The 10,507-nt window shown below is 52.0% G+C and overlaps 3 protein-coding genes across 3 annotated transcripts; 1 reads left to right on the forward strand and 2 right to left on the reverse strand.

Annotated features, from left to right (window-relative positions):
- Window positions 1-1,338: 1,338 nt before the first annotated feature.
- On the forward strand, window positions 1,339-2,807 carry EMH_0013830 (uncharacterized protein; the record flags this gene model as incomplete). The annotated part of the gene is made up of 2 exons (XM_013499934.1): window positions 1,339-1,671; window positions 2,025-2,807. The coding sequence occupies 2 exons, from the start codon at window positions 1,339-1,341 to the stop codon at window positions 2,805-2,807; spliced, it is 1,116 nt and encodes a 371-aa protein (XP_013355388.1).
- Window positions 2,808-5,015: 2,208 nt separating this feature from the next.
- EMH_0013840 (uncharacterized protein) lies at window positions 5,016-9,008 on the reverse strand (the record flags this gene model as incomplete). The annotated part of the gene is made up of 8 exons (XM_013499935.1): window positions 5,016-5,408; window positions 5,544-5,729; window positions 5,863-6,120; window positions 6,217-7,368; window positions 7,480-7,748; window positions 7,975-8,121; window positions 8,343-8,520; window positions 8,718-9,008. 8 exons carry the CDS (start codon window positions 9,006-9,008, stop codon window positions 5,016-5,018), a joined length of 2,874 nt encoding a protein of 957 aa, XP_013355389.1.
- A 587-nt stretch (window positions 9,009-9,595) lies between these two features.
- On the reverse strand, window positions 9,596-10,132 carry EMH_0013850 (uncharacterized protein; the record flags this gene model as incomplete). The annotated part of the gene is made up of 1 exon (XM_013499936.1): window positions 9,596-10,132. One exon carries the CDS (start codon window positions 10,130-10,132, stop codon window positions 9,596-9,598), a length of 537 nt encoding a protein of 178 aa, XP_013355390.1.
- Between the last annotated feature and the right edge of the window lie 375 nt (window positions 10,133-10,507).

Consider the following 10,507-nt stretch of genomic DNA (forward strand, 5'->3'; position numbering starts at 1 on the left):
CTAAACACACGAATATATGGAGGGATAAAGATATATAGAGGTGGAGATATAGAGAGATAGAGAGATACAGAGTTAGAAAGATGGATATTTAAAGAGATAGAAATGTTGAGAGATAGATAAGAGATAGAGAGATAGAGATATAAAGAGACAGCCGATAGGAGACAAAGAGACAGGAGATAGAGGATGTTCCAGATAGGAGAGAGGAGACAGCTTACATGCAGACGAATAGCAGATAACTCATAGCATACAGCAGATAGGATATCTAAATGATAGACATATATATATATATATATATATATATATATNATATATATATATATATATATATATATATATTATACCCTGTGTCTATGTGTCTGTGTGTATGTGTTGTTTAGGAGCGGGGGCAAGGGTTTTGCGTTTACGTTTGCTTTGTCTCTGGCGAATTTCTGCGGGAAGCCTTTTAAGGCTGTTCAGATGGAGTTGACGCAGCCATCTGTCTCCACGAAAAAAGATAAATTAATAGCAGCAACAAAAGGATTAGCAATAGGTACAGCATCAGGACTAGGGTCTCTTTGTTTCGGTGTCCCCTCATCACTTCTATTACTTCTCTCATCTTCTTGTGTTGGAGCACTCAACCAAATTCAAGCTGTTCCTATGCTAGAATCCGTAAGCTCACACTACTGCTGCTGCTGCTGCTGCTGCTCCTGCTGCTGCTGCTCCTATTGGTGCTATTGCTGATGCTGGTGCTGCCATTGCTGCTGCTCCTGCAGCTGCTGTTGGTGTTGCTGTTGCTTCGGGTGCTGCGGCTCCGGTTGCTGCTGCTCAGCATGCGGTTTCTGCAGTGGGTATTACTTCTGTTGCTGCTGCTCACTGCCAATACTGATGCTGCTGCTGCTGCTGCTTCTGCTGCTGCTTCTGCTGTTGCTCTCTCTGTGGGCTCTAGCGTTCTCGTCTGTTTTGCTGCTGAGTAGGATTTGGGGTGTACGTACATCCATCCTGCTGGTATAAGGAATCTACCACGTGTATCTCCGCATGCAAATCTCTGCATGCATCATCATACATATATATATATATATATATATATACATATATATATATATATATATATACATGGGTGTTTATGATATGTTTTAGGTCCGTCCGCGTCGTGTATTTTGTATTGGTAGTTGGCGGCCTGAGAGTTACAGCTTTCCCTTGGCTTTGACTCAGAGTTCAGTTCCTCGGTCTCCTCGTTCTCCTCCTGCTCAGTTATTATTAACGATTCCGGTGTATAGACAGCGGGATGAAGAGGAGACAGGGGCCCCCTCATGGGTATCAGCAGGGGGCCCCCTGTTGCAGTTACAGCAGCAACCGCATATGCAAAGAAACGGGCACCAGGAGAGACCCCACAAGAAAAGGAGACTCCAACTCTGTCTTGCTGTCGGGCTGAGAAAGCTGGGGCTGCTAGAGGGGAGACACGTGATATGGAGTTGTTATAGAGGAGAAGTAGCTGAGCTGCGTGTTGTAAAGGAATACAGCAGCAGCAGCAACAACAGCAGCAGCAACAACAACAATACCAGCAGCAACACCAATCACCACTGCAACTTCTTCTTACGCGTGCTACACTTCAGAGCCAAAGGCAGCAGACCGCCACCTGATGATGGGCTCGCAAGACAAACAAGAGAAGGACTCAAACAAAGAGCAGAACTCGTCAGCTGCTGCTGCTGCTGCTGCTGCTTATCTTTCTGCTGCTGTTGATCCGCTGCTTATGCTGCTGCTCATGTGCTGCTGATGCTGCTGCTGATGCTCCGCTGAACTTGCTGATGCCGGTGCTTGCCTTCCGCGTGATGCTCTTGATGATCCTGCTGCTGCTGCTGATGCTGCTGCTTATAGTCTTGCTGCTGTTGCTGCGCCTGTTGCTGAGATTCCGCCTGCCTTTTTGCTCCTGCGGCTGCGGCTGCTCTCCCGTCTGCTGGTGGTGCTTCTCTTCTCGCTGCGGCTGCTGCTGCCGCTGCTGCTGTTGCATGCGTTAGTAAGCTGTGCTCGTGCTTTTGCTTCATCAGGGGGACGCGCAGGTGCAGACAGCCGCTTCAGCCAGCTCTATATCAAGCACGAGCTACCGCAGCAGCACCAGCAGCAGCAGCAGCAGCACCAGTAGCAGCAGCAGCAGCTACACAGACGAGGAAGGTGAAGAGGAGCTTGACGATGAATTCTCTGAGAGCAGCTCCTCTGCTATCTCTGCTGCATTTGACGGCCCCCTTTCAGCAGACCGGAAAGGAACAGCAGCTGCAGCAGCAGCAGCACCACCACCGCCGCCACCTCCACCTGCAGGAGCAGCAGCAGCAGCAGCAGCAGCAGCAGCAAGAAAAACAGCAAAGCCTAACCAGGTAGATCCTCCACAGACAATCAAGACCAGCTCCTCTGGGCCCGGGCGAAACATATCAGCGCTGGCCGCCTTCCTTAAGGGCTCACGCCTCCCCACTTCCTCCCTCAACAAGCAGCAGCAGCAGCAGCAGCAGCAGCAGCAAGGGGTTTCATCGGCTGGCGATCCCACACTGCAGGAAGGGGGGGAACCTGATCAGCTGCAGCATCCGCAGCAGCAGCAGCAGCAGCAGCAGCAGCAGAGGGGCCCTTGGCAAGTGTTAAGGAAGACGAAGGTAGGGGGCTGGTTGCTGGGCCGTGACGACAGAGCTGAGACAGATTTATTTGAGCAGATATTTGTCTCCCGCTGGATCGCGTTCCCATCGGAGACTGCAGCGCTGCAGGCTTTTGATGTGTTAGCACAGCTCTTAGATAACCCCCCCGGCCAGGGGCTTGCAGAGGCAACTCTCTCTCCCCTTGCTTAAACAACAAACGAATCAACTCAACACCTGTACAGACACTCCGCAGCTAGACAGAACTATATGGCTAGCTGATACCCTACACGCAACTTACGTCCCTAAACTCCTCCCCCGTTTACCCTGCCAGCTAGCTAGCTAGCCAGCTATATATGGATAGCTAGCTAGCCACCTAGCTAGCTACCTGCATAGCCGCCCACTTCATCAGATGGCTAGCCGGGGCGGGTCGACGATTCAGTGGCAGTGCAGCTCTGTTTGTCAGCATTCTATTTAACGAGACATGGGGGCAGAGCTCCCCTTGGCTAGCTAAATAGCTAGCCAGTTCACAGGCTGCACTGAAGCCAGCTAGCGAGCTAGCTAGCTGGCTAGCTAGCTCGCTAGCTAGGCACTGTGCCTTTGGTTTTAAATGGATGGCATTTTAGCCGTCTTTGAGTTTGTTTGACTGACAGCGAATTTGTTTCGCGTATTGTGATGTCTCTTTTCCCTTGTATTATATTTGAGGGAGTTTGTCTCCCTGCCACTTTATATTGTTCGTCTCTGTCTCTGCAGTTGTCTCTTCGTCTGTCTCCATGCGCCTGCCTCTGTGTCTGTGTCATCGCTGTCTCGCAGCAGCTGTCCCCGTCCTGTCTCTGTCTCTGTCTCGGGTGTCCGTCAGTCCCCTTCTTGGTTCTTGTGTCTGTGTTATGTCTCCTCTTTGTCTTCTTTCTGTCTCCTTTTCTGCCTTCGGGCTCGTTACTGAGAGGCCCGCTTCAGCTGGGGCCCCCCTGCAGAGNTTTCTGTCTCCTTTTCTGCCTTCGGGCTCGTTACTGAGAGGCCCGCTTCAGCTGGGGCCCCTCTGCAGGGCATAGCCAGCTAGCTGTTCTGATTGGAGAATGTATCTCTACTGCTCGTCGAAGCAGACAGTAGAAATGCACAAACAAGCCCGAGCGCACACGCAGATGCATAGCAGCGTCAAGAGGAGAGATATTTAAAGGTGCCTATACACTGCAAAAGGAGACAGACAACACAGAGAGGGGCAGAAAAAGAGGTAGAGAAAGAACAGCGAAGGAGACACAGAGAGAGCTGCAAAGACAAAGGGAGTGACAGAGACAGAAGAGGAGAACAAAACAGAGACAAATCGGGTGATGCGTCCAACTGGTTAAGGAGATAGACTCGAAGCACACCAAACCCTAAACCCTAAACCCTAATCCGTAAAGGGCTTGGGGGGTGACCCTAGTCGGCGGTATGTCCGAGTGGTTAAGGAGGTGGACTCGAAATCCACTGGGCTCTGCCCGCGCAGGTTCGAATCCTGCTGCCGTCGTTTTTCTTTTTTCAGTGTTTATTTATGTTTCTATGTTCGTTTGCTTTTGCTTTCCTTCTGTTTGCTAACGCGCCGGTACATATATATATATATATATATATATATATATATATATATATATACAGAGAGAGAGAGAGAGTAATCGGCAACTATCAATTATACTTAATTACTGATTATTTTGTTGTATTTAATTACGGATTACACTAGTCAAATATATTTAATTACTGGTTACTTGATTATATTTAATTACTGAATATTTAACTATATTTAATTACTGAATATTTAAATATAATCAAATAACAATTAACTAAGAAAGAAGTAAATATATATGGACAATATATATCGGCAAGTAACTATAATTAATTACTGAATATTTAATTATATTTAATTACTGAATATTTAATTATAGTTACTTGCCGATATATATTGTCCATATATATTTACTTCTTTCTTAGTTAATTATATTTAATTACTGATAACTTAATTATTACATATTTACCTACAGATTGTTTGATTCTCCTTAATTTTTACATATTTAATTATACTACTCAGTTGATTGCATTCAATTACTTATTACTTTAGTTCGCAAAAGTCATCAGCAACTAAATATAATTAAATAACATAAGATAAACATATAAATAAAAAAAGATATACAAACTTGTGTGTGCGCAGCTGCTGCTGCACCCGCAAACCTGTCTCTGCACCGATGCCGGTGCTGCAAACAGCAGCAGCAGCTGCTGCTGCTGTTTGCTAGAGCAGCAGCAGCTGCTGCTGCTCTAGAGGTTTTGTTTTATTTCTTTATTACAGCAGCAGCACCTGCTGCCGCTGCTGTTGCATCAGATGCTATACCACCAACTGCAGCTACACTCGCTGCTGCTGCACCCACAGCAGAAACTGCAGCAGCAGCAGCAGCAAGCTTACAGCGTTTGTTCTAATGCTTTTTCTCTTGCTGTTCTTAAGGCCTCTGCTCTGTGAGCGGGTGCAGCAGTCTGCCATATGCTGTGCGGCAGCAGCAGCAGCCGCCACCCCTCCCGCTGCAGGGTTCTGATGACTGCTGCTGTATCTGTCTGTAGCGCTTGCGGGGCCCCCAGCCAGAGGAGGCCCCATTCATCTGTCTCTACTGTCAGTGTTTCTCCTCTTTCAACTGTCTTCCCCGTGCGTAAGCCGGGGCCACTCGCTCCTGCTGTCTCTTCTGTCTCTGATGCACCCCCAGCAACAAGGAGACAGGAAGGAGGTAGGTAGCAGTAAGCCACGCAGCAGGAGAACTCAGCAGCTGCAACCAACACGTGGGGACATATCAGGGGACCGACCTGCAACAGGAGACAGTTGGCAGCATCTCTTGCTTCCTCTTTTCTCTGCTCTCTCACCCTATAAACCATATACCCCAAACCCTAAATTCACAGACCCAAGACTTAAACCCTATACCCTAGACCCTAAACCCTTACTGTCAGAGAAACTCCCTTGCCGCCCAGCACCGCCAACAGCTCCCGCTCTACCCTGTTGCTCCTTAGCTGTAACGGTGGGGGGCCCCCCAGAGGCGAGGGGGCATCCTGAGTCCAAGGGGCCCCCTGTCCCCTTCTTTCACTACCCAGAGGAATCGAAAGCACACGGAGACAGTATCTGCTGACGACCTGGAGGAGGGACAGAGACAGAGACAGTTTGCCGCAACAGCTGTACAAGCAGCAGAAACTGTAGCAGCAGAAGCAGCCTATGCTGCTGTATACGCTCATGCTGCAACCAACACACAAACAACGCTGGCCTTACGTATTGCTGCAACGCTTCGGCAGTTGTCCTGGGGGGCGGCAGCACCTGTTGCTGCTGCTGCTGCTGCTGCTGTTGCTGTATCTGCTGCTGCAGAGCCACGGCGATGGCCTTCAGAGCGTCGCACTGAAGCTTTGCTGCAGTTGCGTCTGTTGCTGCTGTTGCTGCTGCAGTTGCAGCCGTTTCAACTGCACGGCGGCACTGGAGGAATGGAGACTCATGATGGCCGAAGCCAGCAGCAGATATCAGTGAAGTAGACCCCTGCAAGCCCCACAGAGACAAAGGTTTAGGGTTTAGGGTCTAGGGTCTAGGGTTTGGGTTAAACAGTCAGGGTCACCAGGAACAGCGGCTGCTCACCACTGAGTAGGCAAGGGACATAAGCTGCCGCAACGAGAATACCGGCTGCTGCAGCTGCTCCTGCTGCTGCTGTTGCTGCTGCTGGGTTGACAGGCTCTCAACGATCTGCCGCAGTGTCTCCGCATTAGCGGCTCGGCGCCAGAGGTCTCCACTTGTTCTCAAGACAGCGTCCACGTCTGCTGCTGCTGCTGCTGCTGCTGCTGCTGCTTCTCCTGCTGCGTTTGCTGCTGCTGCTTCGTCTGCTTGCGCTGCATTCACAGTTCCAGCAGCAGCAGCAGCACGCAGCAAGGTGTCTCGCAGCACCAGCAGCTCGTGGCTAAGGGCCCCTATGCACGTCCACCTATTGACAGAGGCCCGGAATGGAATATCAAGCATTGCTTCTTCAGCTTGAGCTGCTACCGTTGCTGCGGCAGCAGGTCCTGCTGCAGCAGGAGCTGCTGCTGTTGCTTCGGGTTCATAAGCACCTGCTGTTGCTGCTGTTGCAGATGCAGCTGCTGCGTCAGACCTAGTAGCTCCCGCTGCTGCTGGTCCAGTCCCTAGAATGCTGCAAGAAGCGGCTGCTAGCTGCTGGGACTTGAGATAGTCTACCAGCGACTTTGGATACACCTGCTGCTCCTGCTGCTGCTGTTGCTGTTGCTGCTGTTGCTGTTGCTGCTGCAGCACATAGAATGTCTGCAGCAGTCTCTGCACCGAAGTAAGCGGAAGCAGCAAATCGTCGCTACCTGACTTTGCTGCTTCCGCTGCTCCCGCTGCAAATGCATGTAGGAGAGTGCAACAGCTGACTGGGTCCAGTGTTGCTGCTGCTGCTGCCGAGTCATCCTGTGGATTCTGCTGCTGCTTCTGCTGTTGCGGGTGTTGCTGGTGCTGCATCAGCTGCAGAACTGCAGCAGCAATTCGTGAGGAAGTTACGTTAGCAGAATGCAGCAGAAAGCTGAGGGGCAGTGGGCCCCCCTTCTCTGATTGCTGCAGGAGGGCCCCCAGCACCTGCGCCAGCTGCCGCAGGTCGAGGTGGTCTGCGGAGGCCCGCAGCAGCAGCAAATGCTGCAGCAACAGGAAGCAGGAGCACAAACAGCTTACAGAAGCAGCAGCATTGAAGGAGGCAGCGTGAGGAGGAGAAGGCAACAAGGACAACAGCAGCAACAGCAACAGCAACTGCAGCAATTGCAGAAGCAGAACCAACAGCAGCAGCAGCAGCAATAGGAGAGACAGCAGGAGCAATAGCAGCAGCAATAGCAGCAGGAGCAACAGCACACAACAACCTACCATAATATCCTTAGGCAGAAACAGCTTAAGAAGGGACGCTGCTGCAATGAGGTTAGCAGCACCACGAGAAGATAACCCCCCAATGTCTGTGTACAACCGTTGCTGCTGCTGTTGCTGCTGCTGCTGCTGCCGGTGGTGCTGCTGCTGCTGCGGTGCGTTGTCGGCGGCCGCGTTCAGCCTCGCTGCAGCAGCACAGCGAAGAGACTGAGGGACACGCTGTAGACGAAGACAGCTCAGCAGAAGCAGCGCAAGGTCCTCAAGCGATGCCCCTGCAGCAGCAAACACAACAGCAGCAACCGTAACAAAAGCTGCTGCTGCAGCAGTCTAAGAATGCAGCAGCAGCAGGAGCAACAGCACTGCACCAGCAGGGGTGACAGCTGTAGACCCACAACAGCAGGAGCAGCAGCAACCGCAGCGGGGGCGAGAAAAGAAGCAGCATCTGCTGCAGCTAGAGCGACTGCCGCAGCAGCCGCAGCAGCAGTAGTGGATGCTTACTACCAACAACACTCTGCGCATGCGCAGCAAGTTGCTGCAGAGTCCCCGGGAGCAGCAGATGGACTTCTGCTGCAGCAGCAATGAACGTCGTGAGGTCTGTGGGGCCCCACAGGCTGAAGCACTCGGAGCAGCTCCTGTCGAGGGACTCTGCAACAGCAGCAACAGCAGCAGCAGCAGCAGCTATTAGTGCAACAACAGCAGCAATAGCTGCGGAAGGTAGAGCAGGAGCAACTGCAGCAGCAGTAGCAACAGCAGCAGCAGCACGAAATCCAGCAGCAGCAGCAACTGCAACAGCAGCGGCAAAAAACGCGACAGCTTAGTGGGTCCATCTGGCATTTAGTGTTTAGGGCTTAGGGTGTAGTATGGACCGAAAGCCTTTGTATCATCTACCCCAGCAGCAGCAAGCTCCTCTGCTGCTGCAGCAAGGTCTGTTGGTGCAGCAGTAGCAGAGCCCCGCAGCATCAGCACAACAGCAGCAACAACTCGCATGTCTCCTCGCGTCGCCTTCAAGACCTCCAGAGCAGACTTGAGTGGCATGGCAGCTAGCTGCAGCAGCCGCAGCAGCAGCAGCAGCAACAGTATGAATAGCAGCAGCAGCAGCATCATTGCGAAAACAAATTCGACTCAAATCCCCACTCGGGGTTGGCGCAGCAGCAGCAGCAACGAAGCAAAGAACATCGAGGGGAAGGGGAAGGAATTATCCTAGGGTTTAGGGTTTAGGGTTTAGGATGACCAGTGGTCACCTGGCACTGCACATGGGGTAGCACTTCTTGCAGCGCCTTATTCTCCGCCAACTCTTCTGCAGTGCTGCTGCTGCTGCTGCTGTTGCCGCTATTGTTCGCATGCTGCTCCCGCTGTCTAACACCAAAAGGAGCTGAAGCTGCTGCTGCTGCTGCTGATGCTGATTCCGCTGGAGAGGTGTAATCGCCCCGCGGTGCAGCAGCATCAGCAATTGCTGCTGCTGCTGCTGCAGTGCGTCTCCGGCGCCGAGCCTCGATGACACGACAGAAACGTAGAAGGTCCCTCTTGTCCATGTCTTTGGCCCCTGCAGCAGCAACATCAGCAGCAACAAGAATAGAAGCAGCAGCAAGAGCAGCAGCAACAACCTCAGCAGTGAAAAGCGGCCATGCATAGCTTAAACAAAAATGCAATGACGACAGCAACGGCAGCGGCACGAGTACCAGCAGCAGCAGCAGCAGCACCGGCATCAGGAGAGCCAACAGCGATAGCAGCAACAGCACGAACAACAACAGCAGCACCAGCAACAACAGCAGCACCAGCAACAACAGCAGCAGCAGCAACAACAACAGAATTCGCAGCATCAGCGCACGCTCGGAAATTGCAGCTAAAGCTCTGCAGTAGGCGGAAGAAGGGCAGTCCCTTGAGAGCAGCAGAAATACTGCAGCAGCACAAATCAAGACAAACAACAACTGGCATACTCTGCTGCTGCTGTTGCTGCTGGTGTCACAGCTGCTGTTGCTGCAGCTACTACTGCTTCTGCATTTCGCTTCTCTGCTTTGACTGGAACAGGGTCATTCTTGCTGCTGCAACTGCTGCTGCTGGTGATGATGATGCTTTTTCTACTCCTGCTGCTCGTGCAGCTACTACAACCACCACTGCTCTAACTGTTGCTGTTGTTGTTGCTGCTGCTGCTGCACTTGCCTTGTTCCTTGACAGGAAGGTCCTGGGGAAAGACGAAATCGGGGGGCAGGACGAGGCGAGAAGGCAGCACCTCCGTGCTTGCCTCTCTGGAGTGTACAGACACCCCCCTGGTGCCAAAGCAGCGCAAACAGCGGCCCACCCCGAGGGGCCCCCAGGCAGCAAAGACATCCAAAGGACTGCAGCAGGAAGACCAAGCAGAATTGGGGGGACCCCCTGATGTCCGACCGAATCCACCACGCAATCGAGAAGCATCTGCTGGTCTTGCTGCGGCTGGTGCTGCTACTGCTGCTGGTCTGATTGCTGCTGCTGCTGCTAGAGCTGCTGCTGCTGTTGCAGTTGGTGCTGTTACTCGCGCTGCAGCAGAAGATGGAGGGGTTCGGAGGCGCATCAGCAATTCTCCGCTGCAAGGCGACACTGCAGCCACAGCAGCAGCAGCAGCAGCAGCAGCAGCAGCAGCAGTAGTAGCCGTAGCAGGGCCTCCCCTCACGGCAGCCATGACGAGTACGTCTGCTCTCAAAGGCAGCAGCAGATGCTTGCTTCCTGAGGCCCCCCGGCCTTGTTGCTGGGGGCCCCCCTACCCTATATGCCTTTGTTGGGGCCCACAACGTCCCCTTTCACAGCTTTTTTCCCTTCTTATACTTCATCTAATTACAAAAAATTATTGTTTTGAATTCATAATATATTTTATTCAAACATGAATTCATAATATATTTGATTCAAACAAACTAAGCCCCGCTTATCTAAGGACCCGCGGTATCCATCAGGCGGCAGAGGGGCCCCCCGCCTCCCTAGTCGGCAGGGGGGCCCCCAGCAGAAGCGAAGAGGGTACAACGGTAATAAATCAGCCGCTGTTTAGACCGTTTTTTATTTG

Source organism: Eimeria mitis, genomic scaffold (genome assembly GCF_000499745.2).
Source record: "Eimeria mitis Houghton genomic scaffold, Emh_scaff483, whole genome shotgun sequence".
NCBI classification, from domain to species: Eukaryota; Apicomplexa; class Conoidasida; order Eucoccidiorida; family Eimeriidae; genus Eimeria; species Eimeria mitis.